General features: G+C 66.8%; 8 protein-coding genes across 8 annotated transcripts; 6 read left to right on the top strand and 2 right to left on the bottom strand.

Moving 5' to 3' along the window:
* Window positions 1–38: 38 nt before the first annotated feature.
* Window positions 39–1,713, bottom strand: EMIHUDRAFT_222838 (hypothetical protein; the record flags this gene model as incomplete). Its single annotated transcript, XM_005792747.1, has 3 exons — window positions 39–106; window positions 182–686; window positions 901–1,713. 3 exons carry the CDS (start codon window positions 1,711–1,713, stop codon window positions 39–41), a joined length of 1,386 nt encoding a protein of 461 aa, XP_005792804.1.
* Window positions 1,714–3,297: 1,584 nt separating this feature from the next.
* Window positions 3,298–3,723, top strand: EMIHUDRAFT_55935 (hypothetical protein; the record flags this gene model as incomplete). The annotated part of the gene is made up of 2 exons (XM_005792748.1): window positions 3,298–3,496; window positions 3,563–3,723. Coding segments are annotated over 2 exons (360 nt in total), but the record flags the coding sequence as incomplete, so codon positions are not given.
* Window positions 3,724–7,203: 3,480 nt separating this feature from the next.
* EMIHUDRAFT_454265 (hypothetical protein) lies at window positions 7,204–9,522 on the top strand (the record flags this gene model as incomplete). The annotated part of the gene is made up of 5 exons (XM_005792749.1): window positions 7,204–7,623; window positions 7,707–8,128; window positions 8,219–8,350; window positions 8,418–8,593; window positions 8,668–9,522. 5 exons carry the CDS (start codon window positions 7,204–7,206, stop codon window positions 9,264–9,266), a joined length of 1,749 nt encoding a protein of 582 aa, XP_005792806.1. The 3' UTR covers window positions 9,267–9,522.
* Window positions 9,523–11,796: 2,274 nt separating this feature from the next.
* EMIHUDRAFT_48844 (hypothetical protein) lies at window positions 11,797–11,979 on the top strand (the record flags this gene model as incomplete). The annotated part of the gene is made up of 1 exon (XM_005792750.1): window positions 11,797–11,979. A coding segment is annotated over one exon (183 nt), but the record flags the coding sequence as incomplete, so codon positions are not given.
* A 1,543-nt stretch (window positions 11,980–13,522) lies between these two features.
* EMIHUDRAFT_222846 (hypothetical protein) lies at window positions 13,523–14,452 on the bottom strand (the record flags this gene model as incomplete). The annotated part of the gene is made up of 2 exons (XM_005792751.1): window positions 13,523–13,826; window positions 14,169–14,452. The coding sequence occupies 2 exons, from the start codon at window positions 14,450–14,452 to the stop codon at window positions 13,523–13,525; spliced, it is 588 nt and encodes a 195-aa protein (XP_005792808.1).
* Window positions 14,453–16,106: 1,654 nt separating this feature from the next.
* On the top strand, window positions 16,107–19,943 carry EMIHUDRAFT_631949 (hypothetical protein; the record flags this gene model as incomplete). The annotated part of the gene is made up of 9 exons (XM_005792804.1): window positions 16,107–17,123; window positions 17,165–17,263; window positions 17,384–17,599; window positions 17,754–17,951; window positions 18,024–18,228; window positions 18,403–18,515; window positions 18,757–18,869; window positions 18,942–19,052; window positions 19,145–19,943. The coding sequence occupies 9 exons, from the start codon at window positions 16,107–16,109 to the stop codon at window positions 19,941–19,943; spliced, it is 2,871 nt and encodes a 956-aa protein (XP_005792861.1).
* Window positions 19,944–22,142: 2,199 nt separating this feature from the next.
* EMIHUDRAFT_422967 (hypothetical protein) lies at window positions 22,143–24,236 on the top strand. Its single transcript, XM_005792752.1, has 2 exons — window positions 22,143–23,171; window positions 23,295–24,236. The coding sequence occupies exons 1-2, from the start codon at window positions 22,275–22,277 to the stop codon at window positions 24,072–24,074; spliced, it is 1,677 nt and encodes a 558-aa protein (XP_005792809.1). The 5' UTR covers window positions 22,143–22,274; the 3' UTR covers window positions 24,075–24,236.
* A 199-nt stretch (window positions 24,237–24,435) lies between these two features.
* Window positions 24,436–25,875, top strand: EMIHUDRAFT_108574 (hypothetical protein; the record flags this gene model as incomplete). The annotated part of the gene is made up of 1 exon (XM_005792753.1): window positions 24,436–25,875. The coding sequence occupies one exon, from the start codon at window positions 24,436–24,438 to the stop codon at window positions 25,873–25,875; it is 1,440 nt and encodes a 479-aa protein (XP_005792810.1).
* Window positions 25,876–27,174: the final 1,299 nt, after the last annotated feature.

Genomic DNA, 27,174 nt, shown 5'->3' on the forward strand with positions numbered 1-27,174 from the left:
TGTGCCGTTTGCTTTGCTGAATGCTCTGCGTGCATATGCTACATACTGAACGTATCTGTTATCTGACCGCTGCCGATGAGACTGAGTGAGACGCGGTGCCGCGCCCCTGCTGCGCGCGTGTGCCCCCGCAGCTCCACATCGAATAACGAGCAATGACTCTGTCAGTCGTTGAGGGAAGCACGTAGTGAAAACGTGCTGAGGCCGCCCGTCTCAATCAGGAGGCTCATCACCTTGAACTTGTGCTCGCCGGAGGACGAGTTGCTCAAGACGGTCATCGTCAGCGTGCACGAGCCGCACCCGCCAACGTCCACGGCCGTGACCTTGCGGCGCGGCGTCCAGACCAGCTCGACTCTGCGGACGTCGGTGACAGAGACCGAGCGCTTTGTCTCGTGTGCGTCGATTACGTCCGCCCTGCAGCGGCAGCGACCGCTGCAGCCCAGGCTGGCTCGGCCCATGTGTTCATAAGAGCGCAGGTACCCCACCCAGAGAGCGGTCCGCTGCGCTCCTCGCTCGGCCTTCTCGCCCGCGTCAGGCGCCGGGAAGCAGAAACCAATGGAAGAGCCGATGTCATTGGCCAGGTACCCGAGCTTGTCGGGCCCGCGGCCCTCGTCCGACGGCCCAAAGCCGTGCGCCCAAGACACCAGGGGGGAAAGGTGCTCGGCCCGAGCGCAGGTAGTCGCCGCAGCCTAGTATCAAAAAGGGCGTAGCTGGCACAGGCAACGCCGCATGCCTCGGGGGTGGGCGGCATGCCTGCCGGCCCGCTGCCCCGTACAGTGGGCTCGGCAGCGTCCGCGAGGGGGAGGCTGCAGCTCTTGCTGAGGCGGGTGTTGCCGCGCCAGCCGCGCACGCAGCATGCGAGTCCGCCCCGTCTGGGGCCGTGAGCAGGCGACGCAGCACCACCTCCGCCAGAATGGAGTGGCCATTGGCCCCAGGATGCTTGCAGTCGAGCATGAAGTCGGGGAGGGTCAGATCGCCCTTGCGAACGGCGTCGTACGTGGCAGCACGCATAGAAACTAGAGGGATGCGGTAGTGCCGGCAGAGCGCAGCGATTGCGTCCTCGTCGCTTTGGAGTGAGCAGCGAGGGTCGCGGAAGCGGCCGTCCTCGCCGTACGACTGGGCGGCCCACTGTGTGCGATTCCGTCGCATGTCGATCTTCCCGGCCGAGGACCTTTTTCCGTTTGACCAGCACTTGCACGGGTTGCCGTCCCACGGGCGAATGGCGCGCCAGCGGTGGTCATTCACCACAATCACCGCTGGCGCCCGGGGATCGGTGAGCAGAGCGCGCAGCATGCGCTCATAGGCGTGCGGTCGCCGGTCCGTGTTCACAGCATACTCCACGAGAACGAGGTCGACGTGGCCGCGCGGCAGATGCTGCTTCACGCAGTGCTCCATGTAGGTGGGTCCAGTGCCCGGGACGCCGCCGTTGAGCATCGAATGGTTGCTCGGGTGGAGCAGCCGCAACGCAGCCAAGATCTTCCTGTGGTACAGGTACCCCAGCCCTTTTTCGCTGCCTTTCATGGTCCGGTAGCTCGAGCCCGCCGTCACCGAGCCGCCGATGGCTGCCATTGCGAGACCCTCGCCACGGCGCAGCTTGGCGCGAAGGCAGGCGAGGCGCGAGTCGTCGCCGACGAGCTCGGTCGAGTTTGCGATCTGCGCCGCGCTGAGAAGCGGCTCTTTTCCTGGCCACACGACGCGCGCGTGGACCGTCGTCATGAACCGGCGGTGACGGCCGACCGACCGCGGCAAACTCGCACGTCACCAACCTAGCGAGACGCGAAGGCCACCCCACCACCCCCGCCGCCACCGCCGTGCCGCTGCGGCGGGATCTATCAGCCATCTATCTAAACAAAAGTTCTGTGAAACGAATCATGGGCCGTAGATACTGCAGCTTGTACTTGTGTTAGTGCCCAGAGCGCGCCAGTCCCGTGCCCAGTGCTATTCGACAGATTCTTTCCCGTTCGTTGAGAAAGAGGCTTGGGTACTTGCAGTGTAAGGGAAAATTTTCCTGTCCCGTGCCCTATGTACAAAAAGAAAGAAAATTGAAAAACGGAGGGAGGGTGCAATTGGAGCACTTGGAGTGCAGTCATTTCCACTACAGCTTCTTTTCCTCACGACCTTCCGGTAGGGATCCACGATTGTGATGTTAGAGGTGGGTTAAGAGGGAGATACGCGCAGGGACGGGATCCCTACCGGGATTGCGCTGAAATCCTGCACGCCGATAAGTGCATCGCTGCTGCGAGCAGGATGCCCCAAACGGACCTGCAGTCTCTCCAATGTAAGGAGAAGTGCGGCGCTCCGCCGCACACGACGACCTGCGCCGCCATATTAATGGTGCGCCGATATTAGATGAGGCGAGACGAGCAATTGCCGGGTCGATTTAACCCAACCAAGTTGATCGTAGGCCGCCACGCTCTCGTGCGTCGACACTCGCGCGCTGACTGGCCCTGATTGCCCTTCCGGGTGCACCGAATGCTGTAAGGAAGGGCACACCGCGATCGGCTATGTTGGCTTGGAGTGGGGCCCGCCTCGGTCCGCCGTGAGATCTCGCCAGGGCGCCTGCCGCAAGGCGGACGGCACAAAGGCAAGTGTGGACGAGAAGTGGGGGCTCAAAGACGTCGCAGCCTGCCGGGACGCGTGCGAGAAGAGCGACATATGCGTGGCGATCGAGTTCTCCAAGCCGGAGCCCGCATCTGGCCGCGCCATCTCCAAGTGTGCCATGCTCAAGGAGGACCCCTACAAGATGGTGCCCCTCGACGGCGTCGTCTGCCTCGTCAAACCTCTCGCGGGCTGGGCACGCTCGTACTCCTCGGTCAACCTGCCCGGTAGCAGCCGGGAGGCGGGCCGCTTCCGCCGTGCGGTCTGTGGCGGCGGCAAGCACTGCCAGAACCTGGCAACTTGCGTGTGCTGCCGGCTGCTGCTGCCGAGCGCAGCGCCCATCGACTCGGGCTGCACGCACTTCCGCGAATTCGACCTGCGCGGCGCCAACCTGTACAACTCCAAGCTCGACATGGGCGACTTCTCCGGCGCGCTGCTAAAAAGTAGTAGGCTGCCTTAGAGTTTAGCAGGCAACCTCAATTCCAAGACTTGACTCCTATCTCACCGCCCAAGCGACTAGCGAAGGCGCGCTGCTCGACGGCGCCAATCTCCGCTCCGCCACGCTGCACGGAGCCAACTTCGAGTTTACGTCGCTCGACAAGGCAATGATGGACTCAGTGCGGCGAGAGAGAGACGCGCTCCGCTCGAGCCGCCGTTCCGGCCCCGCCGAGCCGCGCCGCCTCTTTGCAGGCGAGCGCCAACTCTAAGACCTCCTTCGAGCACGCGTCGCTCAAGGGGGCGAGCCTGCGCGGGGTGGGCCTTTCAAGTGCCTCGCTCAAGCACGCCTCCTTCGCACACGCTGACCTCTCCCAGTCCGACCTCTCCGGGGTGAACGCCAACGACGCCAGCTTCGTCAATGCCACGCTCAGCTTCGCCTCGCTGACGGGTGCGAGCGGGCAGGGTCCCCACACCTCGTCACCATCGCACCAGAGCACACTCCGGAGGCTCTGCTCGCGTGCTTCCGTAGGCGTGATGGCGGAAAACGCGAACTTTTCGCTCGCCCGGCTGGACAACGCATTCTTCAGCGGCGGCAATCTGAAGGGCGCCTTTTTTCGAGGCGCGGACCTCACCGGCGCAAGTTTCAACGACGCCCTGATCGAGCAAGCCGACTTCACAGGCCTCCGCCTTCCCACATCCGCCACGAGTCGTATACGCCACCCCACGCCCCTCTCTGTGGCGAGACACTCAGCGCTTGTCGCCCACTCCACAGGCGCAAGAGGCATGGAGACGGCCAGCTGGGCTGGGTATACGGGCATTCCATACAACGCACCGCCCTCGATCCTCGGGTGCCCAGCGGCGGGGTGCGCGAGTGGGAGGTAGAGCGAGCTGGCCACTTGCTGAGCTCGCGGACACCGCGCCCCTGACGGCGCACACACGCCGACACGGAGACCAGACACCTGCGCTGTGTGAGCCGTACCACTAAAACACATCGTCGAAACCTGCAACCTTCTACCCTCTCATCAAATAAGTGGCGATATGTGTTTCTTCCACCTCGTCTCTCACACTGACGACCGAGCGTCGCGACTCTCGTCCAAAATATATCTCCGCCACTCCGGGTCCGGGTCCGGAGACCGAGAGCGAGACCCTCGCCCCGCTCCCGGCTCGCCCGCAGCCCCGCACACCTCCCCGCGGCGCCCCCGCGAGCCGGCGTCTCTGCCGTCTCTGGCTCTCTAGTCCGGGGATATTACACAGCACACCGTTTTTTACATTATACGAATATTCGTCGGCTATACTACGACGAGCGCTGCTGTAAGTGCCCTTCTTCCCTGCTTGCTGCGGCTCACACCTTTTCCACGTCGCACTCTTTTTCGCTCACACTCCTAACGCCGCCTCGACGGCCTGCTGTTGGTAGACCTGGGCTGATTGTGACGACGAGCGCGACGAATCGAGCTCATAGTCCGATCGACTCGGACTCGACGGAGACGGCGATTGGGGATGAATGCTCCAGCGTGGCTCTGCCCTTGCCAGTCGCACACCAGTGTGCGAAAGGGGGTCTCGAGACACGGCAAGCACGTCGCGAGCCAATGAGGATCCGTCGCCCGCGACCTGCCGAAGCGGCTCGTTGCGCGGCGCCGCCAGTAGCTCCTCGGAAATGGCAATGAAGCGCCCGTCATTGTACGGCCTGCAGGGACGCTCGGCGCCGTGGCCAACAATGGGCTTCCGAACGCGTCGTTCGGGACGAGCTGGTCGCTCAGGCCAGATCAGTCGTCTCTTGGGAGGCGGAAGCTTCTCGCGCCGCGGCGACGTGATCGTCTTGGGTATGACGAGCTTGCCCGGCGCGGCTTCCCTCGGTGAGACGTGTGGCAGCCATCCGCCTTCGTTGAACGTTGCGGTGAGTGACTTGTCGAGCACTCCGAGCCCATGCTTGTTGTGCTTCTGCTGGTGCTTGGGGGGGACGATATCTCGTCCCATGCTGAGGTTCGCACAGAGCCAAGTCGGGTTGGCGCGACGCCAATTGCACCCGCTCAAGTTTGATCGTTCGCGAGGTCGCCCGTGTTGTTGCTCCTCGTCGTGGTACTCGAGTACGTGGGATGTTGTTGCCTGTGTCGTAGATGTAGAGACCGCGTGCATCAGATCAGTGGAAGGGGGGGATTGGCATGGTTAATTAGTCATTTCATTGAACTTTCGCAGCTCCGCTGCAGCTGAACCAACAACATCCTACAGCTTGGTAGCGCCGGGCCCTTTCAAAAATAAAAAAATCGTGGAGCCGCACTGACTGTCGTTGCTGTCTCTCCCTTTCTCGACTGTCTGTGTGGTGGAAAAGAAAGAAAGAACATAGGCAACCCAGAGGGAGGATGGGTGGGAGGACGGCACGCCGCCACCACACAGGGATTTTAAGCCTTGTGTGGTGGTGCTTGTGCGCCTTCGCCCAGTTGCGTTTTTTGCGTGAACAAGCGACCGCGCGACGGCGACGGCGGCTACGGCTGCCGCTGCCGCGCTTCTCGTGCTGCTGCTGCCTCTGCTGCGGCTACTGCCAAAGCTGCAGCTGCGGCCGCACCACCCGGCGAGGCCATCCTCGCGCGCACGGACGCTACAGGCGCGGGCGCGGGGGTATGAGGCGGAGATGATGGAGGCGCTCAATTGAGCGCCTCCCTCTCTCTCCGGCTGCGCGCCTGACCGGTGCAGCCTCCGAGTCGGCGTCTAGCGCGCGAGAGAAGGTTTTTGCTCGCCTTCCCTGGGACCCCGTTTTGCGTGACTGTCTCTGTGCGATTTCGGGCCCGGGGTTGTGCGTTTATGTGAAAAGCCGTATTTTCTTCTCATACAAGGCTGTGAACGAGCCCCGGGCCGGCGCGAGTCGGCGCGCATCATTAAGCCAGAAGGTGAACGAGCGCCAGAGTGCGAGTAGCACAATGGTAGGCCAAGCCTCGAAAGCTGCGGACATGCGCGCCGGCAACGTCCCCAAGCCTGGCATGAAGGCGATGAACGGTGGCGGCGGCTCGGTGAGCCGCTCATCCCAGAAGTACGTTGCGCGAGCTGCTGAGAAGCCGAAGGCCAAGCCAAAGGGCCTGACGCATGGGCAAATGGTGATGCAGTGGGAGGCGAACGGGCGCGACGCCGAAGGAAAACTCATCAAGCACACGCCCAAAAAGCAAGGCTGGACAAAGGACGAGATCAACCGGGCGCGCGACCGAGCAGATGCGGAGCGGCGGCGGGCTGCGGAGCAGGCTGCAGTGACCACGACGCCAGCCGGCGCTGCTGGCGAGGCAGTCGAGACCGCGGAGGGCGTGCCAGCGCACGAGCTAGCGCGTGCACGCCTGCGCGAGCTGGCGCATGCGCTGCAGACTGGCGCAAAGGGCGCGGCCGGCGGCGGCGCAGAGGGCGCGAGCGCGGCCGAGGGTGCGGGCGCGAGCTGTGAGCCGCCGCCGGAGGAGCAGTGGGCGATTGCCGAGTGCCGCCGGTCACAGCTCGAGGAGCTCGAGTGCCTCGAGGCGATGTTCGCCGACGAGTTTGTGCTCGTGTCGAGCGCCGGCGGGGTGGAGCGGCTGCGGGAGCTGAGCGAGTCGCTCGGGGAGGACGCCGCGGGCACGGATGCCGCCGCGCTGCGGGAGGTCGCCGCCCACCCTCCGCTCGAGTGCTCTCTACAGCTCACCGCCCATGGGGAGCGGCCGGCGGCGGAGGAGGGGGAGCGGGCGGTCCCGTTGGTTGCGTCGATCCTGCTCCGCGTGCGACTGCCGGTCGAGTACCCGAAGACGCCACCAGTGCTGGCCATCGAGGACGTGATGGTGACCACGCAGGAGCCGCTCGGCAGGGACAAGATGCTCACGACCGTGGCGAGACTGAACGAGGATGCGCTCGTGGCGGCAATGCTGGAGCGGGCGGCCGCGACGCTCCCCGAGCCCTGCATCTATGAGGTGGCGACTTGCCTGACGGAGAGCGCACTCGAGGCGGTGGGGCACTCGTGGGTATGATCCATTCAAAGCGGGCAAAGAAAGAAAGAAAGCAAACAGGCACACCCAAACCAGGGATGGGGGAAGAGGACAGGGTCCACACCTGCACGAGCAGGATTTTGGAAGCACAGGTTCAACCGTCCGCGAATTCTTTTTTGTGCACTTATGAAAAAAACTCTCCACCGCGGGAGCCTTTCGAAGCCCAGAAGAACGTCAGAAAATGCTCCTCCCACTGCTTGTCTCCGCCGCTGCCACAGCCGACACCTCTGACCACGAGCTCGCGCAGCGGCTCAAGCTGTCGCTCTGGCAGCGCGGAGTGTTGGAGTGCGGTGCCGACGGCTGTGGAGCGAGCTCTGCGGAGTTCCCGCGCCTCGCCGCCACCTGGCTTTCTCAGCAGCACCTTCCCATCGTCCGGCTTCGGGGCGGCGCCGACGGGTGCGGCGGCACGTCGTGCGAACCGCCCTCGGCCAGTCTCGATGCCCTGCGCGCGGAGCTGGGCGAAGAGTTTGCCGCAGCGCTTGACCAGAATGAAGCGGACCACGCCGACGACTGTGCAGCTAGCTGCGAGTCCTTCTACTGCGGTCCGGGCGCGCAGCTGCCGGCCGGAGCGGCCGAGGCGCGGTCCCACTCGATGGGGTCCGTCCCACCCGAGGAGTGTGCACCACGCCAGGCTCTCTTCTCCCTCGCAGCCTGGTCTCGGACTCGTCTGTGCCTGCAAAGTAGGACTTCGCCGACGCCTTCAAGTTCCCGCTCGATCTGATCCGCGTGACGGCCAGCCCGCTAATCCCGCCCGATGAGGCGGAGGCGGCAGTCGCGGTCGCCAACGAGGAAGGGATGAGCAGCAACGAGTACGCTTCTGGAAAGTACAAGCTCGGCGGAGACTGGGTCAAGAAGATGCCACGCACCCGCGCCTGGTTCCAGCTCGCTTTTGGCCGGCGGCGGCTGGGCTGTGACCGGCGCCTCTGCACGCCTCCTGCCTTTGCGGGTAGGTTCAACTCGCGTCTGGAGTCGCTCATCTTTCCTACGATCGCCGCGCTGTTCCCCGAGATTGTCTCCTCCGCCTCCGTGCTGCGCGCACACTCCGTGGCGATACTCAAGTACAACTCGAGCCACCCGCGCACGGATGTCCACGTCGACGACGGCTCGTCCGAATTTAGCCGAGATGAGCCGACATGAGCCGACAGACAAGTGCGGTTTCAGACACCACAGGCTTGCTACTGATGGGCCTGGGCCAGGAGAGCGACAGAGAGCCATGCCGTTCACAAGCTCGGCCCGCGCGACGCAGGCATCCTCGCCATGACGCTCGCCCTCTCGCCGCGCGCAAACTACACCGGCGGAGGCACCTTCTTCGAGCACCTCGGCGAAGGGTGCGCCCCGCCGACGGAGCGCAACTCCCTCCCGAGCCTTCTCGGAGCCTGCGCCGCCGCCCCGTAGGTCTGTCCTGCCGATGGAGCAGGGCCACTGCACCTTCCGGCCGGGCTCGGTGCGGCACGGCGGCCACCCCGTCACGGCGGGCGAGCGGTACATCCTCGGCGCCTTCTTGCTCATCGAGGACCGCGTCGAGCACGTCCGCCGGCTGCAGAACCAGGGGCGTGCTGCGCGGGGCCGCGGTGCCGCAGAGGAGCCGAGAGGAGCAAAGACGCGCGGAGCTGTCTCTGTTGACGCGGTGGCTTGGCCCCACCAGGCGACCTCGCGAGGGCGAGGCGGCTCTTCAAGTGGGCGCTCAAGCTCAACCCTCGCTGCGCGACGTGCCTCAAGAATTGGGCCGAGGCCATCACGGCGCAGGCGAGCGGCGGGCCGCTGTCGCCCGCGCTGGCCGACGCGGCGGAGGAGAAGCTGCGCCGCAGCCTCGCGCTGCTCCCCGAGGACAGCGACGCCTGGTACTCGCTGGGTAGGGTGCTGAGCGAGCGGGGGAACAGGGAGGGGGCGGTGGAGGCGTACCGCCGCTCGCTCGCTATCACGAGCGACGACGCCGATGCCTGCTTCAACCTGGCGGTGCTCGTCGGCGACGGCGGCGACGCCAGCGAGGAGATCGCGCTGCTGCGGAGGGCGCTCTCCGCCAAGCCGGACCACGGCCAGGCGTGGGGCAACCTCGGCGTCGCCCTCGCGTCTGCCGGCGACCTCGACGCGGCGGAGGAGCCTTTCCACAACGCCGTGCGCTTCGACCCGAGCGCGAAAAACTGGATCAATCTGGCCAGGCTGCACCAGGCGAAGGGGCGGGCGCCACAAGCAAAGGCGGCCATGGCGGAGGCGCAGGCGCTAGGGGGCGCGCGACAGAGCTGACACGCAAGTACTCTACTCTCTAGTGGAGCGCGGCGCGGCGCATATGCGGACGCGCATGGTGCCACCCAGTAATGCACTCGGCAGCTGAGGGGAGGTCTATCCCCTACCACGTACGAGTAAGTTAGCAGTTACCAGAACAGCAGCTCCATATGACAGCAGCCCCCGCGCGGCACCCGGTCCGGTTCTCTCGCGCCAAATGGCGCACAAGAGTGTGCTGTGTGGGGGGGTTCTTTTATTTTTAAGTCTTCTAAATCCTATATGGTAGTACCCAGACACCCCCATGTACGCAACTCAGAGTTCACAAGACCCGCACAGTGCATGGGACCCAGGAGGAAAAGGGTCAGTGTCTGAGAGTCAGTGCGGTCGGTGTTCGCCGAGCAAAATGCAGAGAGAACAGCCAGCCGTGCCTCGAGGCGCACGCGAGAGCGGTGGAGCCCCCGCCGCCGTCGTGCTGCGACGCTTGAGTCCGCCGTGGTTGCGATCCTGAAGCGCCGCGCGGCTTGCGTCACGCAGCGCACGGCGAATAGCGCCGAGCGGCGGCCAGCGGCGGGGCCGCCATGGCGGCGGTGCGAGCGCGGCTCCGTCACACGGGGGCGGCCACGGAAGTGGGCTCCGCCTTTGCTCGCACCGCACGCTGCGCCAGCGAGGCGACCGCCTTCAGCTCGGCGGCGATCTGCACATGCGTCTCTTGCAGCTGGGCAATCGACTGCGCGTGCGCATCGAGAGTCTCGCGGCAGCGGCGCTTGACGCCCTCGGCGGCGGCGTCCCCGCCGGGCGATGGGAGCGGCGGCGGCGGCATCGCGCGACCGAGCTTGGTGACGCTCTTCATCGGGTCGGTGACCACGCTGTGGGCAGAGGCACGCGCACGTCGCTCACGCGCCGCCGCGGGGCATGGGGCATGGGGCATGGGGCAGGGAGGGAGGGTGGGAGGGAGGGCAGGAGGGAGGGAGGACGAGGGAGGGTTGCCCTCGCCTGAGGAGCGGCTCGGTGCGCGTGAGCGACTCCTCCTGCGGAGCGACCTGGATGCGGAAGCGCTGCTTGTCGCGGTGGCTCGACCTATACGGCGATCCCCCTCCGCCGTGAGGCAGCGGCTCGACGGCGCTGGCGCGGCCCCGGCAGCGGCGCACAGGGAGGTGATTCGCAGCTTGAAGGTCGCGGCGCCCTGCAGCGCCACGACGTCCGTCTCGCCGACGAGCAGCGGCTCGGAGAGACTCGTCTGCCTGCAGAGGAACACGCCCGCCCGTTACCGACGCTGCCCACCGCCCGGCGGCGCCGCGTCGCGTGTAAGGCGCTTGACGGCGGAGCCATTCTCGTACAGGAGAGTTGCGCGCAGCGGCAGCGAGCAGTCGACGATGGGCACATCCGCCGAGTCATGCACCCCAACCTTGAGCGTGAAGGGCCGCAGATTCGACACCACCAGCTCCTCCTCGCTCTCCCCGTTTTCGCGCGTCCTCATCTCCACCTTGTGCACGCGGTGCTCCAGGATGCGGAGCTTGCGGCCGCTGATGACGACGGCGGTGCTGCTGCAGCTGGGCGCGACCGTCGCGATCGCGGTCGTCGTCGCCGGCGCCGCCGCCGCCGCCGCCGGCGCGGAAGAGCCCGCCACCTCGCTGAGTCCTGCGCACGGCGGGTAAGGGCGTCGCGCGCGCGGCGGGTGGACGGCAAGTGCCGCGGACGCGCGCCTCCAATAAAGTCGATGTCCAGGATGTTGCCGCTCTGGGACCGGGTGAGCCGCACGTCCAGGCTGGGGGTGGTCCCGTTGCCGCTGGCGGCCATGTTCCAACAGCTGCTGGGGCCAGCGCGACGGAAGCTTGCAGGAAACGACGTCTCGACGTGTGCAGGCGAGAGAAAGCCACAGATGTATTTTCTTTTTCCGAAAGTGAGTTCTTTTGGTAACCCCGAAGTTTTCAAATCAATTTTGCCACACATGAAATCGTGGGGTCGCTTCAGTCCCAGCTTCAGTCCCCCCGTGGACCGACCCTCAAGAAAGCGATTTATGACAATAGAACAAGGAGGCCCGGGGCGGGGGTCGGGAGGGGCATGTATGTATGTATGTAGGAAGGTGAACAGTCAGGCTCGGACTGGACACCGACGCGGTATGGGTCGGAGTGAAAAAGAGAAACGCGGTCAACACGTGTACATGTCACTGCTCTTCGCCGCCTCGGCGTTCGCGCTGCCCGCCGCCTCGGCGTTCGCGCTGCCCGCCGCCTCGGCGTTCGCGCTGCCCGCCGCCTCGGCGTTCGCGCTGCCCGCCGCCTCGGCGTTCGCGCTGCCCGCCGCCTCGGCATCGCCAACCGTCGCCACAGCGCACCGCTCGCAGCGGCATGCACGCCGGGCCGAGGTCGCGTCGATGGGCCTCTTCGACGCGCTCAAAGGCGCCTTCGCAAACGAGGAGTTTGTGGCGGACGACCGGCGCGTGCGGGCGTCGCACATCCTGATCAAAGGGGAGGGCGACCTCGAGAAGGTTGTCGAGCTCATGCAGGAGCTCGGCCAGCGCGTTCAGCGGGAGCCGGATCGGCTGGCACCGATCTTTGCCGAGCTGGCGAGACGAGAGAGCCAGTGCTCCTCCGCTTCATCGGGCGGCGACCTCGGCCTCTTTGGGCCGGGGAAGATGGTCCAGGAGTTCGATACCGCGCTCTTCCCGGCAGAGGACGCGCCGCAGCCTGGCGCCATCCTCGGCCCCGTCGTCACCGACTTTGGCTGCCACTTGATCCTGGTCACGAAGCGCGAACAGAACCGCGATCAGGTCGAGGAGAAGCTCGCTCGCAACGACTGATGAGAGCCGGGGGCCCAACGCGTTCGCGTGGGCCGCCTGATGATGCGCGCATGCGGAAACCAATTGTTTTTTATCATGGTACATGGACGAAAAGGAAAAAGTGACTAATAAAGTGACTCTGTCGGCTGCTGGAGAAGGGGGATTCACCCGTGACATACGAAAGCGGCTCTAGTTACGATCCAACGTTCACTCTGACACGCTAATCTCTTGAAAACGTCCAACGGAGCTCCGTGTTGCTCCCTGCGCAATCCCCCGCGCTCCCTGCGGCCATGGTCGATGATACTAGTATGAGAGGTCATCTGGCTACCGCGAGAGCGACCCAACTCGTCCACATCGTCCGATGGTGGTGCCTCAAAGTCACAGCCTTCGGAGGCTATCGTGGGGTCGAGCCGGCAGTAGCCGCGACATGTGGTTCCACCACCCCTCGTAGGCTTTGCTTCTGCTCGCCGCCGTTCCCAGGCTGCCTAATGGGATGGAAAGGAAGGCTGGGCGAGCGTATAGAAGCGTGCTCGACCTCGTCGTGGCAACCTGTACGGCAGCGCTGGCAGGCGCGATGAGCGTCGTGCCACCTGACCCGAGACGGGTCGCAGGCGTCGTACCGAGCGCGTCGAGACCGTGTCCTGATGCGCTCTGCACGGGTGAGTCACGTCGGCGTCAAAGGAGCGACGTGCGACCTGTCAGAGCTTGATCTCCGATCTCAGCGGCGTCGAGTCGTCTCCGGCGGCGACAATTTTGTACCTCCCCAGGACGCGCAGAGGCAGCCGCGACCCCGCCGAGTGACGGTTGCACACAGCAGAAGGCACCGAGAGGTACGAAATGGCGCAAATGACCAAAATCAAGATTGTGTAACGCGAGCTGTGCCACAGTGAAATGGAACTAGCCAAAGGGGAAGGACCCTGAGAGTGAGTTGACCAGGGGTTGTGCGCCGGGCCCTCCTGCTCGGCTCCAGGGAGTAGGCAAGTGTTACCATCAACAGAGGAGAAGGATCTGACCTCGGGGCCGATGTGACCAAGCGCTGGTAGCGTGGTTTTACCTCACACCCATGGTCTCACAGTGTGCCGGCAGTCGCCGCGCAGTGTCGCTTACACAAGCCGCAGCACAAGTGACTGAGGGCCAGTGAGGGCGAGCCCATCGCTGTGACAGCTGTGGCAGCCGACAGTAGGCTGTGCCAACTGTGCAGAGTGTGTGAGCAGCAGAGGAGCTTCACTCCAGGCTTCTGTCGCAAAGAGCTGCATGCCACCGAAGGCGCTGTCGAGGTTCGCCGAGCGCGGCGAAATCGGGGGAAGCCGCCGCCGACGAGCGCGTTGGACTTTTCACTCTGGACAAAGACGGGGACACAGCGGACGGTGCGGGGCGTGCCGCAAACTTAGCGGCGAGGCGCGGGACCGTCTGTGGCGAAGTGGGTCGCGTCCCCCGATTTCCGTCAACTCACTGTCCTTCCCCCGTATTTCTTTTTTCGGTGTCCGTAGTTTCAAGAACATCACCTCATCCTCAAGCTCAGACATCGCTCGAGCTCCAATACCTGATCGGGTAGGCTCTTGCCCGAGAGGCCCAAGCCGAGCGCCTCCGCCGCGCTGCGGGCCGTCGCCACCAGGTTGCGCCCCGGCTCCAAGCCAAGGACCTCACAGACGCGCCGGAGGCGTGAGGGCAAAGGCTCCGGCCGAGCGCTCGTCGCCCTCTCGGGCAAAGCCTTCGTCGCGTCGCCGTCGCTCTCGCCGCCCCCGACTGTCGGGGCCGCCTGAGCCACGCATCTCGCAACAGCGTGCAGCGCGTCAGCAGACTCCCTTGCCCCAGCAGCCGCTGCCGCCGCCGCCCTCGCCTCTTGAACCCTGGCCGCCACGGTGACCGCGGCGGCGGCTGCGGCCATCGCGGCAGCGTGCGCCGCCTCCGCTGCCTGCTTCGCTGCCGCCTCCTCGGACTCTCTTCTGACGACCTCCTCCAACGCCGCCCTCTCCTCTGCCCGGGCTACCGCCGCCACAGCCGCGGCCTCCTCCAACGCCGCCGCGGCTTCAGCTGCCGGCCTCTCCTCGTCGCGTCTCCGACCCTCGCTCCGCCTCGCCGCCCTCGCCCCAAACGCAACAGCAGCCTCGGCCACCTGCGCTTCCGCCTCCGCCTCCGCTTGCAACATTGCCCACCGCCGAGCGGCCTCCAACTGTTCCGCCTCGCGCGCCGCCACCTCGCGTGCCAAGTTCGCAGCCGACTCCCTTGCCTCCCGCTCGAGCCTCTCCGTCAGCGCGTGCCGCGTCCGCTCGTCAGCCGCCGTCCGCGACGCCTGCGCTGTCGCTAGCTCCTCCTCCCCCCCCTCTTCCTCTGTGACCGAAGCCGAGCTGTCCGACTCCTCCGCCGGCAGCGGCGCGGCGGGTGCCACGGCGGGCTCCGCCTCTCCCTTGGCCGGCCTTCCACCCTTCATCCTCGCACGGAACTCCTTCTTCTTGGCGGCCTTCCGGCTCAGCGGTCCCGTCTCCCGCGGCGCCTTGGCGGCCTCCTCCGCCGCCAGCAAGCGCTGCGCCGCGGCCTCAGCCTCAGCCTGCTGCCGCGCAGTCGGCTTCGCCTCCGCCCCTGAGGCTCCCGCGCGCTCCTGCCGCTCTTTGCGGGCGGCGAGCACGCCGCGGAGCCGGCTGCGTGAAGAGCAGGGCTCGCCGCCAGACGGCTCCTCCCAAGAAAGATCAGCCGGCAGCAGGGAAAACTGCCGATTCGTTTGGCCAGGGCCGGCGATGTCTCCGAGGGACGGGTTGTTCTTGACGTGCGCATCCCGCGCCTTGACGAGCTCCTGGTGCGCGTACCAGTCCTTGTGATTCTTGATGGCAGCGAGCGCCCGCGGCCGCGGGTACGTGGATTTGCAAGTGCCATTGAGAATCGCGTCGGTAGCTGGAAGGGACTCGGGCTCGGGGAGCGGGACGCTCTTGGGGTAGAACTCAGTCAGGTAGCCGCCGCGGACGGTGTAGTACTTGTTTTTGTCGCGGGCGGTGCGCTTCTCGCACACCTCCTTCCAGTCCGAGAGGGCGGACTCGTAGGTGGCGATAGCTGCGGCGATGGCGGGGTACTTGGATGCACCTCCCTCGTCGTGGGCGAAGTCGGGGTTGTGGGCGACGAGGGTGCGCCAGTTCTTGAGGAGCGACATGGAGAAGTCGCTGTCGGCGCGCGAGAAGGCGGTATCGATGTTGCACCCGCCCATCTCGGTCGGCAGCTGTGCCTGGAGCCACGCGAGGTCGCGGAGCGCCTGGGGCGAGGCGTCGGCGCGAGCAATGCTCTCGAAGGACTTGCGGATGCGGTTGTGCGCAAACTCGAGAGCCTCGCACGCGACATTGGGCGGCGTGATGCCGGCAATGTACTTGGTCTTTGCGCAGGCGATCCGTTGGACGAGGTTGAGGCGGAGCTGCGAGGTGTTCGTGACGCAGTCAGTATCGACGATCGTGTCGATGACGTCGAGCGGCGCGAGCTTCTTCCTGAGGTGCGCGGTGAGCTCCTTCTTGCAGGCTTCAGGGTCGCCAAAGAAGGTGCCGACGGCCTTGAAGCAGTCCACTCGCCCCGTGGGTTTGCCCTCCTTGTCGCGGTGTGCAGGCGAGCCGCGGAGCCAGCCCGGCGCGCTCGAGAGGTCACCCTCGGGCGAGTAGATGAGCGACTTGCTGACGCCGTCGAAGACGCTCGCTCCCTTCTTCTGCGCCTCGAGGAGGCCCTTTGGTCCGGAGTAGGCGGCGACGGCGCGCGAGGGCTCGTCGTTCTGGCAGATGTCGTCCGCAAAACCGATGAGACGCATGCTCGGGTTGTCACGTTGGACTTCGTGGCAGATGTCATGGAGGAAGCAGACGCTGAGGATGGTGGACAGCGCGCGTCCCTGGATGACCCCGCAGGCGGACCTGGCGTAGTTGGGGTCGTTGTAGTCGGGGCACTCGAGGCTGAGTGGGTCCCAATCGGCGGCAGAGAGGTCCAGGTCGTCGCCGTCGGCGGAAGGCAGCCGCAAGGCCCCCTCGGCCTTGACAAGGCGGATGAAGCTGGGCGTGCCTTTGTTTGTCAGGAAATCACAAATTGCAAAATCACAAATTCTTTGAAGAAATTTCACAGGCATGGCGGTGGTCCACAGCGCCGAGTCCTCCGACGCCGCCGAGACGGACGTCGAGAGCGACGCTGTCGACACGGAGGCCGAGGAGACGGACGTGGAGGACGACTACGTTGCAGTCGGCAGGGGGAGTAGCGACGAAGAGTCTGGCCGTGGCGGCATCAGCGAGGACGAGCTGGCAGAGGCCACCGAGCAGGATTTGCTCGCCGTGCCGTTCCGCAACCTCGACACTGGAGAGATCATCTCGCTGACGGATGCGATGAAGCTCAGCTGTTCGTCGCTCTCCTCCTCCTCCTCCTCCACCCGGGCGCCGACACCCGCACCGGCGGCCGCTGCCGCCGCTGGCGCCGCCGCCGCCGTGAGCGCCGCCGCGGTGGGCGCCTCGCCCCGCTCCTCATCCTCCCGCTGCTCCGTTGCCGACGAGGCTGCCGCCGTGGTCGGCTACCTGTGGAAGCGCGGCACCACGCTCTCCGCCCTCGTGCGGCGCTGGTACGTCCTCTCTCCGACCGGCCTCTGCTACTACCCGTCGGCGCAGGACTCTGTGCGCGCGCCGCACTCGTTCCGCGTCGTGCCTCTCGCCGGAGCGCGCGTGCGCCTCGCCGGCGGCGGCGAGGAGGGCGGCCTTGGCCTCGGAGGCCGCAGCCCCAAGGACAGCATCAAGGGCGGCGGCGGCACCAAGCGGGGCGGCAGTCCCGCCCACGGCCTGGTGCTCGAGCTCGGGCAGGGCAAGGCGCGCGAGCTGTACGCGGAGCACCCGGAGGAGCAGAGGCTGTGGCACGACGCGTTGGCTGCCTGGCTCGCGCGCGGCGGAGGCGGAGGCGGCGACGGCGGCGGCGGCCGCGGCGGTGGGGTGCTGAGCGGCGCTCTCGGGCTTGTGGGGCTCGGTCGGCGGGGCGGCGGCGGCGGCGGCGGGGGAGGCGGAGGCGGAGGCGGCGGCGGCGGCGAGGCGGCCGCCACCGACGGGCACGGGTTTGCTCTCTCGCCCGCCGAGGCGGATTGGGCGATGTGCATGATCGAGGCGCCGGTGAGTTGCTTGTGACACGCGGCGTGTCGCGTGCCCTGTAGGCTGGGAGCTGGTCCGCGTGGGCGCACGTCGTCGCCGCGGCGGAGCGCGTGCAGACGCAGCATTGGCGCGCGCATTTGGCCGAGCACGGGCTGCCGCAGGTGATCCTTCCACTTCCACCGCCACGCCTCTGCACCACACCCGCCCTCTCCAGCTGGCGCCGCCCCCCTCTCCCTCCCCGGCCTTGCCCCCGCCTGACGCGTGCCGCGCCTCTGCCCCAGCCGCCTGCGCCGCGCGCCGACGGCCGAGTCAAGACGGTGGGGCGGAAGCGTGTGTGGCGGGAGCGGCTCGCGGGCGGTAAGGGCGCCGCCGCCGCACGCGCGTGCAAGCAGTTGGTGCGGGGGGGCGTGCCGCCGAGCCTGCGGGCCGAGGTGTGGCTGTCGATGTCGGGCGCGCAGCAGCTGCGCGAGGAGCGGCCGCCTAGATGCGGAGCGCCGGTTCCATGCCCTCCAACTGGTCACGCGCTCTCGTCACTCTACGCTCTCGCTGCTACCTCCAACCAGTCACGCGCTCTCGTCACCGCACGCTCTCACTGCTAGCCTTGCGTTCCCGCGAGGCCCACAGAACCAGCTCGGTGCGCTCACACTGCAGGAGCATCCGGTCGCGTTTGCGGCGCTACTCAGCCGCGTCGCCGCCGGAGAGTGCGCCGAGATGGACGAGATCGAGAAGGACCTGCACCGCACCTTTCCCGGGCACGCCGCCTTTGGCGCGGGCGGCGCCGGGCGCGAGAAGCTGCGGCAGGTGCTCGCGACGTACTCGCTGCGCAACCCCGCGGTCGGCTACTGCCAGGCGCTCCGCCATGTGGCGCACGCTCCCTGGACGTGGCCTCGACACGCACCCTCTTGACGCTTGCCCTGCCAGGCGCTCAACTACGTGGCGGCGATGCTGCTCGTGGCGATGCGGCTGGAGGAGGAGGATGCCTTCTGGCTGCTCGCCGTCTACTGCGAGCGCCTCTTCCCCGACTTTTACCTGCGCGACATGACGGGCATCCGGATCGAGCAATCGCTCTTCGCGGGCTTCGTCAAGGAGATCTCGCCGCAGGTGCACACCCACTTCGAGTCGCTCGGTGCGCCGCTCGACGCGCCGCGGGGTGGGGAGGGAGCCAGCTGGAGGGAGCCAGCTGGAGGGAGCCAGCTGGAGGGAGCCAGCTGGAGGGAGCCAGCTGGAGGGAGCCAGCTGGAGGGAGCGGCGCCTCTCCGCCTCGCCCCCTCACCCGCCGCGGCGCCGTGCACTGCCGCAGGGGTGCCGCTCGAGCTGGTGACGACCAGCTGGTTCCTCTGCCTCTTTGTCAACGTGCTCCCGGCCGTCTCGGTCCTGCGCCTGTGGGACGTCGTCCTCTGGGAGGGCCCTCAGGCGAGGAGAGACACTTCCTAGACACTTCCTAGTGGCCCTCAGGCGAGGAGAGACACTTCCTAGACACTTCCTAGTGGCCCTCAGGCGAGGAGAGACACTTCCTAGACACTTCCTAGTGGCCCTCAGGCGAGGGGAGACACTTCCTAGACACTTCCTAGTGGCCCTCAGGCGAGGGAGAGACGCCGCCCACGCCGGCCGGCCACACCAGAGGCGGCGGCACGAGCCCCTCCCGCCCCCGCAGGTGCTGATGCGCGCCGGCGCCGCGCTGCTGCACTGCTACCGCGACGCCGTGCTCGCTGCGCGCGACTTCAACGGCACCTCCCTCGTCCTGCAGACGATTGGCCGCGACTTGTGGCGCGCGGGACGGCCCGGCGCCACCAGGCACGCGCGGGCCCGAGGCGAGGAGGGACGCTGCCCACGCCGTAGGCACGCCGACCGGCTCGTCGCCACCATGTACACAAAGTCGGCCGTCACCGGACGGCCGCAGCACAGGCACGCCCTCCGCCGGGCGAGGGAGGAGCGGCGCGAGCAGTACAGGCACGCGGCGCGGCGCCGCCCTCTCCGCCGTCCCGCGACCCCGCCTTGCCGACCCCCCCTCTTTGCCCCCCCCCCCCCCACACACACACCAGGCGGCACGAGGCGGAGCAGGTCGCTTCGCTCGCGGACGAGACGGCTTTCGACACGGCCGAGCTCGAGCTCCTCCGCTCCGCCCTCCGCTCTTCGGTGCGCGCGGAGCTCGCCACGACGGCCCGAGCCGCGTGCGACGTCGCCGACGCCACCGTCACCGAGGCGCACGTGCGGTCGCTCTTCGCGTCGTGCGGAACGGTCCTCTTCCCGCCGCCGCGCCTCGGCCGCGAGTCGATCGGCAGGGTGCGGCAGCGGCTCGACCCGTCTGCCGTCTACGCCGTCGTGCGCGCGGCCTGCTGCGCGCGGCGGGACGGGCTGCCGGACGACGCGCTCACCCTCAGCCGGCTGCTGCACGGCCTCTCGGCCCTCTGCCGGCCGCAGTCCGAGGAGGAGGCGCCGCGGTACGTGCTAGCCGCCTTCGACGCCGATGCGGACGGCGCGCTCGACGAGGGGGAGCTCGCGGCGCTGCTCGCCGAGGCATATGCCGGCTGCGCCACCCGCGGCATCGACACGCGCATGCCGGCCGAGCTGAGCGCGTACTGCCGCGCCCTCGCCGCCGCGCTCGCGCCCCCGCCCGACGGCGCGGCGCGGGAGCCTGCTGCGGCGGCACCCCCGGCCCCGCCGGTCGGTCCCCGCGGCGTGCGCACGCTCCTCGCCGCCGAGCCGTCTTTGCGCGCGTGGCTGCCCGTGTCGGTGATTGCGGCCGCCGCGGCCGGAGACTCGCCCGAGCGGGGGTCCGAGGCGGGCGGCGATCCCGAGGTGGAGCGCGTGGAGGCCGTCGTCGCGGAGTGGCTTGCGTAGAGTCGTGCTTGCCCCACGACGACGCAGCAGACGAGAGCCAGCTGGTGGCCGCCCGTACTGTACTGTGATTTGTTCACTATTGTTCCAATCGCGGCTGAACGCGGCGACTGGCGTGACGACTGACGTGTGTGTGGGCGCGGTTTTCTGTTTCCATGTCTATTTCTCTCCCGGAATTGTGATGAAATAGAAATAGTCTGGCGCACCCCGTTGACACCGACGTCCGACGGGGAAGGTCTGGGGCCCGCACACACACCCCGCGGTTCGTTGCCCCCCCCCCCCCCCCCGGCCGGGGCAAGCGCAAGCCAAGGGCGCATGTGGGTAAGGCTAAAGCCGTTAGAGCATAGAGGCGGCCCGGGGCCGGGGGAGCGCGGAGGGGGGAGCGCGGCGATCGACCCGCTCCACACATAGAGAGACCACTCGTGTACGACCACTTTTGCACTAAGCTCACACCAAGTGACACCGCGATGCGCACACGCTTGTGTGCACATCACAAACACACAACAACGCACAACCACAAGCAAAAGCACCACTAGCACACCACCATGCTCTCCGCACTCCGCTGGCCTGCAGAGACCCACACGCAGAGCGGGAACCCCGGCCGGCACACTCTCCACTACTACGGCATACACGCCGCACTCTCCTCCATTTCGTCACACACAAAAGACGAGGGGTAGCACAGCATAGGGAACGCTCAGGTACAGGCACTAAGCGTCGTCATTGCCACCCAGAGAGGCACGCCCCAACACATGGCACGCGTCCGTGCATATTAGTGTGTTGGGAAGGCCGTGCGTCTGCGAGCCTGCTCACGTCATCTCGGGGCAGGAGCCGCTGGGCGTGTGACGGGAGGAGCGGCTTTGGAACGAGTAGCACATCGTCGAAGCCAGCCTCGAGGCACGTCTCACGTAGGTTCGGGATGTGTCGCGCGTTGGCCGAGACGGCAAGAACGCGAGCACGGGAGCCCCCCTGATGGGCTTCGTAGTTCGTTGTCGCGAAGGTGGCGTACCGCCGGCAGCCCATCAATCGTCTTTAGGTCAACGAGCACGAGGCTGAATCTGTCGTGTGAAGGCGAGGTCAAGAAGCGGAGGCCCTCTGATCCGTCGCTGGCGACGACGAGGCTGCCGCGCCCGACGCCGAGAACGTGGACGAGCTTGCGAGCGAGGTCGTCGTCGCCCACCACAAGCACCGAGTAGCCCCTCGTATTTAACACCGCCATTGATTCCACTGAGATTGCTCAAAGATTCGTTGAGCCATGCGGAAGTTTCCACGAATTTCTTCATTATAGACAATCAAGCCGCCGTCCACGTACATTTTTTTTCAGCGAGATTTCTTGTAGTTCCTCTTCTCTCCCCTCTCCCTCCTCCCCTCCCTCTCTCGCTCTCACTCTCTCCCAACCGTTAGACGACACGAGGCGGTCAGTTCCGTCCGGGTCTCTGCAGCCCCACGGCGGCGTCCGGAAACAGATTTTTAGCAATACCAAACAACTCTAACTCTCACACATCATTTGGGGACGAGAGAGAGCAACCAGCATGGTCAACATGAAGGCCTCGGGCCACCAGGGCCAGCGCAAGCGGCGTCAGGCAGGCGCGGAGGACGCGGTGACGAAGCTCGAAAAGCTCAAGCTCCGGCCCGACAGCCTCGCCTGCGTCAATCCCGACGGCGTGCCTCTGCGGGTGGTGGCGCGTGAGAAGGTTCTCGGCGGCGAGAGCAACGCGCACCTCAAGGCGGCACTCGTCGCACCGGCGACGCTCGCAGCCCTCGGCGCGGCGCCAGGCTCTCGCGCGATGCTCTGCCGTCTCGTCTCGCCCCCGTGACCCCCCCCCCCCCCCCACGCGCAAGTTGCGACGCACGCCACTTTGTGTGCAAGACGAGTACAAGGAAACGCGTTGCTACACGCCGCAGGCGAGGCAACCCTGATGATCACAGTGAGCCACTAGGTCACCAGGCCGTGCCACGGCCGACTTACTTAGCCCGCATAAGAGGCTCCCACCCATCTTTCTTATACACACCTTACCCCGTTGGAGCCTGTAAAAGAAAAAATAGTCCGTGGGCCCGAGAGCGATGTGCATTGTCCGCCTTCCTTTGTCTTCATATGTTTTCTAACATCCAAGAAACGAGAAAAAAATAACGCGTCGCGTCCTTGACACATCCCTCCTTCTCGCTCGCTCGCTGCACACTCCTCAAAACAGCGCGCCGCCCCATCTCCGCCTCCCCCATCACCACCACCTCCCTCTCCGCCTCCTCGCCGCTGAGCGGTGGAGCCGTGCTCAAGCCACACTCCTGCACAACAGCGCGCCGCTGGAGTGAGCGGTGGAGCCGTGCAGCCGTGTGCTCATGACGCATGTCGTCCGCATGAGCTCAATGCCCACGAAACTCGGCAAGTCGGAGCAGGCTGGAAATCTGTCGCGATACCTCTTTGCGGCGTCCAAGCTTTACCCGCCCCGAGGCATGCAGCGCGGCGTCAGCATCGCCGAGACGCTCATGCGGTGGAGGTCGGTGTTCCACACCAACCCAGACCGCATGACGCTCAGCGATCGCGAGCAGCTCTTTGAGCGGTCAGAGGTGGTCGGCAGCCTCGACGCCTTCGTCTCGCACTCGTGGAAATCGCGAGGGCGCTACAAATGGGCCGCCTTGGTTTTCCACGAGCTTGGCATCGTGCCTCTGGTCGCTGCGATCGTCGCCTGCCTCATGATGGCCTGGCAATCAGCGGCGTTTCACATCGCCTGTGACTCCAACGGAAATCCCATCATCAACCTGCCCGTCCTGAGGGAGACGATGGTGGCCGGGCTTCCGACGGTGACGGTCGCCTCACCGTGGGAGTATGTGCTGGGCATCTCAGTCGCACTCTCCTCGGCCGTCTTCCTGCTCGCCATGCAGCGGCGACGCTACTATTTCGTCGACGCGGCCTGCATCCCTCAGACCGATCGAGCGCAGAAGGTCCAGGCCATCAGGCACCTGGCAGGCTTCGTCGCCCTGTCGCAGCGGCTGCTGGTCCTCTGGGACGAGCACTACTTCACCAGGCTCTGGTGCGTGTACGAGCTGGCCGTTTTTCAGGCGGTGCACCCGAACCGTCCCGTGATCTTTCTGCCGCTGCAGTGCGCCGCCGCCTCGTTCGTCATGCTCGGACTGATCTTTCTCGGGATAAACCTGTTCGCAATCGGGTGGGTGGTCGTCGTCCACGTGACGATGCCTTGGTCGTCTGTCTACTCGCTGTTTGTGATGCCTCCAACGGTCGCCTCCCTCCGCCCCCGCGCCTCTCCGAGACATCATCTCAGATCCATTCGATTCAGCAACACACAATTCGACGTCCCATCTCCCCCATCCTGCCGCCGACCCGCCCCCTGCTGTGCACAGGTGTGGGCCGTCCACTTTTTCGGACAGGTCGCGGCCGCGTTTTGGGGCGCGAGCGCCGTCTTCCAGCGGATCCTGCTCCAGCAGACTCTCGACTCCTTTGATGTGAGGCAGGCTGGCTGCTCCTGCGCCACCGACCGCGAGGAGATCTACGCCGCCATCGAGGGAATGCACATGCACCACGGGGGCGGTGGGCTCGACGCGTTCAACCGGATGGTTCGGACCACTCTCAAGGATCAGGTGCTGCAACGCCTCTACGGCCCTCAGGGCCAAAGCACGGTCAAGTATTCGACGCTTCTCATGGTGCTGCTTCCCGTCACCTGCTTCGTGCTGGGCCAAATGTTCACGGCCATCCGCGAGTCCCCCGCCTTTGTGCAGGGCGCCTGTCTCACCCTCTTCATCACGACGACCCTGTGCACCATCCCCTACCTCTACCTCAACGGCATCGACAGGGGCGCGCGCCTGGCACGCGAGAGCAGCCAGCCGGGCTGCAACACCCTCCGAGCGTTTGAATCGCGGGCGCGGCTGGCAATCGTGTGGACCGCGGTGCGCGGCGCCACGGAGGTCACGCTGGCGGTCAGTGCATGCATCTCGATGTACGCGGCTGCGGAATGGCCAGAGGCCTTCGGCCTCAGCCCTCGGAGTCCCTGCGTCTGGGTAGTCGTGAGCCTGTGGAACGCCGCGTGGGGGCTCGTGGCGTACCGCGCCTTTGGCGTTGGGTCGAGGGCGGCGGCGACGCCCGACGGTGCCCTGGTTGGCGCGAACGAGAGCAGCGCCAGCTAGCAGCGGGGTGGACCTTGAAGGAGGGGGAGGGCGGGGAGGCTGATCGATTACAGCTGTACTCGTGTCAGTGTTGAGTTTGTGCATTTGTTATATTGTATCGCCAGTCCCGTGCCTAGTGTGGTGCGAGGAGTTTTGTTTTCAAGCTACAGACTGCTTCAGACTAGGAATTCTAGAGTGGGAGAGCACGCTTGACGTAGCCCGCCGCAGTCTGACGCAGTCTGGCGCAGCCTGACACATGTACATGTGCATGTTCAGACTGCACACTAGACTGCGCCAGACTGGAGGACATGAAACTGCGCCAGGCGGGAAAAACTTTCCTTGCGTGCGTCCCTCGGCTCGTCGCCCACCACCCTCTTCTCCAATGGTCTGGGGCGCGGCTCCGCCCGCGCTCGACGTCCCAGCTCTGCTGGACCGCTCTCGCCGGAGCCGATCGCTGCACCTCATGCCGTCGCGCAAGTTGGACGGCGCCGGCTGCGTCAAGCTGTGTTCGGCGCTTTCGGAGGCGCCGGCCACACTAACAGAGCTCGACCTCTCTGGGCACGACGTCGGGGAGGACGGCGCACATGCGGTGGGCGCGCTCCTCGCCACGGCCGGCTGTACGATTGAGCGCCTCGGGCTTGGCAGCGCCGCCTTTGGCGCGGGTGGGGTGGAGGCGCTCGCCGCCGGCGTCAGCAGCGGCAGCTGCGCCCTCCGCTCGCTCGATCTGGAGCACCGCGGCCTGGACGCCGCGGGCGCTGACGCGCTGGCGCGGCTGGCACACTCGGCGCTGCCGCACCTCTCCTCTCTCACCCTCTCCCGCAACCCGCTCGGCGACGCCGGGCTGCAGCCGCTCCTCGAGCTGCACTCCTCGGGGGCCGGGGCGGCCGCCGCACCGCTCGCGCGCGTGCGAGAGCTCGACGTCTCGGACACGCAGCTCGGCCCCGTCGGCGCGGCGGCGCTCGCCGAGGCGGCCGAGCGCGGCCTCCTCGCCGCCCTCGCCGTCCTGCGCGCGTCGGCAAACCCGCTCGGCGACGACGGCGGCGCTGCACTCGCGCAGCTGCTGCTCGCGGGCGGCGGGCGGCTGTCGCACCTCAGCGCGCGCGAGTGCGGCATCGGGCCCGCGGGCGCCGCCTCCATCGGCCGCGCTGCCGGCCAACGCCCGCCGCCGGAGCTTCTCGACCTGGAGGCGAGGCTCCGCCCCCGAGGCTCCGCCCCTCCCTCCTCCGCGTGCCAGCCTCCCCTCCTCGCTCCGCAGGACAACGGCGACGTCGGAGACGCGGGCTGCGAGGCGCTCGCCAACGGCCTCGGCGGCGGCGGCGGAGGCGGCGGCGCAGCTCTCGATTTGCGGCTGGGCGGCTGTGGCTGCGCCGACGGCGGCGCGGTGGCCATCGGCGCGGCAGGCGGCTGCATCGCCGCCCTCTCGCTGCCGCGCTCGAAGCTCGGGCCCGCTGGCGCGGCGGCGGTGCTCGGCCTGCAGGGCCTGCGCCGCCTCTCCCTCTTTGCCAACCCGTCCGTCGGAGGCGAGGCGGAGGCGGAGCTCGGGCCTGTCCGCACTGCGCTCTGCGGCGCGTCTCACCTTGAGGAGCTCGATTTGGGCGCGTGCGGGCTCGGCGACACGCGGCTCCTCGCGGCGCTGGAGGACCCGTCGAGCGCGCCGCGATTGCAGCTGATCGAGTTGCACGCCAACCCGCTCGAGAGCGAGGCGTGCCAGGCGGCGCTGGCAGCGCTGCGGGCGAGCCGCCAGGGCCTGGACGTGGCCTGGCGGCCGCCTCCCGGGGCCGGACAAGGGCCGGGCGGCGGCGCGTCAAGCGGGGGAGGGTAGTTGAAGGTGGACACGGTGCTCTCCGTTTTGTCCTTGTGCAAAGTAGTGATATATTAAAATAATTAAATATGAAAAACGGGTGCACAGTGCACGACAGTGCACGAGCGCGTCACACGAGAGAGAGACCCGTGGTCCCGACCCGCATGCCTCAGTCGCCCTCCTCAGCCAGCGCCCTCTCGAGCACTCGTAACCGCTCGGCCAGAGAGCCCTCTCCGCTCATCGGCGCTCGGAAGATGTACGAGCCGGCGACGAGCGCGTTGGCGCCCGCCGCCGCCGCGAGCGGGGCCGTCGCGGCGTCGATCCCTCCGTCGACCATGAGAAAGGGAAGCTGCGGGTGTGCCTTCCTCAGCGCACGGAGCCGCGCCAGCGCGTCGGCCTGGAAGGGCTGCCCGCCGATCCCAGGGTGGACGGAGAGCACGTTGACGAGGTCGACCAGGCCACCGCTCACCAGCCGCGACACCGCCTCGATCGGCGTGGTCGGCGCCAAGCAGACGCCGGCGCTGCAGCCGAGCGATCCGATCGCCGCCGCCAGCGCCGCCGCGCGCTCCTGAGCCGCCGCGCCCAGCACCTCGGCGGTCGAGGCTCCACTCTCCGCCATCGTCTCGATCTGAAAGGTGATCCGATCGGCGCCTGCAGAGGGCCAACACCTCCGCGGTGACCATCTCATGCGCCGGCTCCGGCGGATTTTGTATCAGCGGGTGCCGGCGCTCGCGCATGCCTCGACGTGGTGCTCCGGCTCCCGCACGTACAGGTGCACGTCGACGCAGAGCGAGGGAGCGGCCCGCCTCACCGCGGCGATTGACGCGGGACCGAGCGACGAGAGGCTTCGGCCGCACTCCGCCGAGCCGTCCGTCACGTCCACGTGAACCCAATGCGCCCCCGACCGGACGAGCTCCTCGGCAGCCGCCGCGAGGTGGCCGACGTCCGCCGCGAGGAGGCTGGGCGACACAACGGCCGGACGCCCGCTGGTGGTCGTTTTACCATCGGGCGCCGCAGCACTTGACGTGCTGAGCCACAGCACGAGCAACAACATGCTTCGCGACGTGTGGCGACGAGGGTGTTCGCACGCGACGGTGCGAAACAGCTGTGTTGCTCGCCCACCGGAAGGTGTATCTAAATACAGAACCTCGGACTCGCGAGGAGAGTCCGACTCCCGAGGAGCAGCGTGCCCAAAAAAGAATCTGTGCGCACTCCCGTGCCCAGTGTTGTGCAAAAAAGAATCCGAGACTCAAGGCAACCGCCCGGCTGCTCAAGCACCCGCGCTCCGGAGCGTGGATCGAGATCACTCCCGGCAGCCCT

The sequence above is a fragment of the Emiliania huxleyi genome, assembly GCF_000372725.1.
Source record: "Emiliania huxleyi CCMP1516 unplaced genomic scaffold EMIHUscaffold_105, whole genome shotgun sequence".
Classification (NCBI taxonomy): domain Eukaryota; phylum Haptophyta; order Isochrysidales; family Noelaerhabdaceae; genus Emiliania; species Emiliania huxleyi.

What these genes read in the sequence shown, in the direction of transcription:
- EMIHUDRAFT_422967 (XM_005792752.1), top strand. Translation starts at nt 22,275, where the DNA reads ATGACGCATGTCGTCCGCATGAGCTCAATGCCCACGAAACTCGGCAAG. An exon ending in TGTTTGTGATGCCTCCAACG is followed by an intron (nt 23,172 to 23,294) that starts GTCGCCTCCCTC and finishes TGCTGTGCACAG; the next exon opens with GTGTGGGCCGTCCACTTTTT.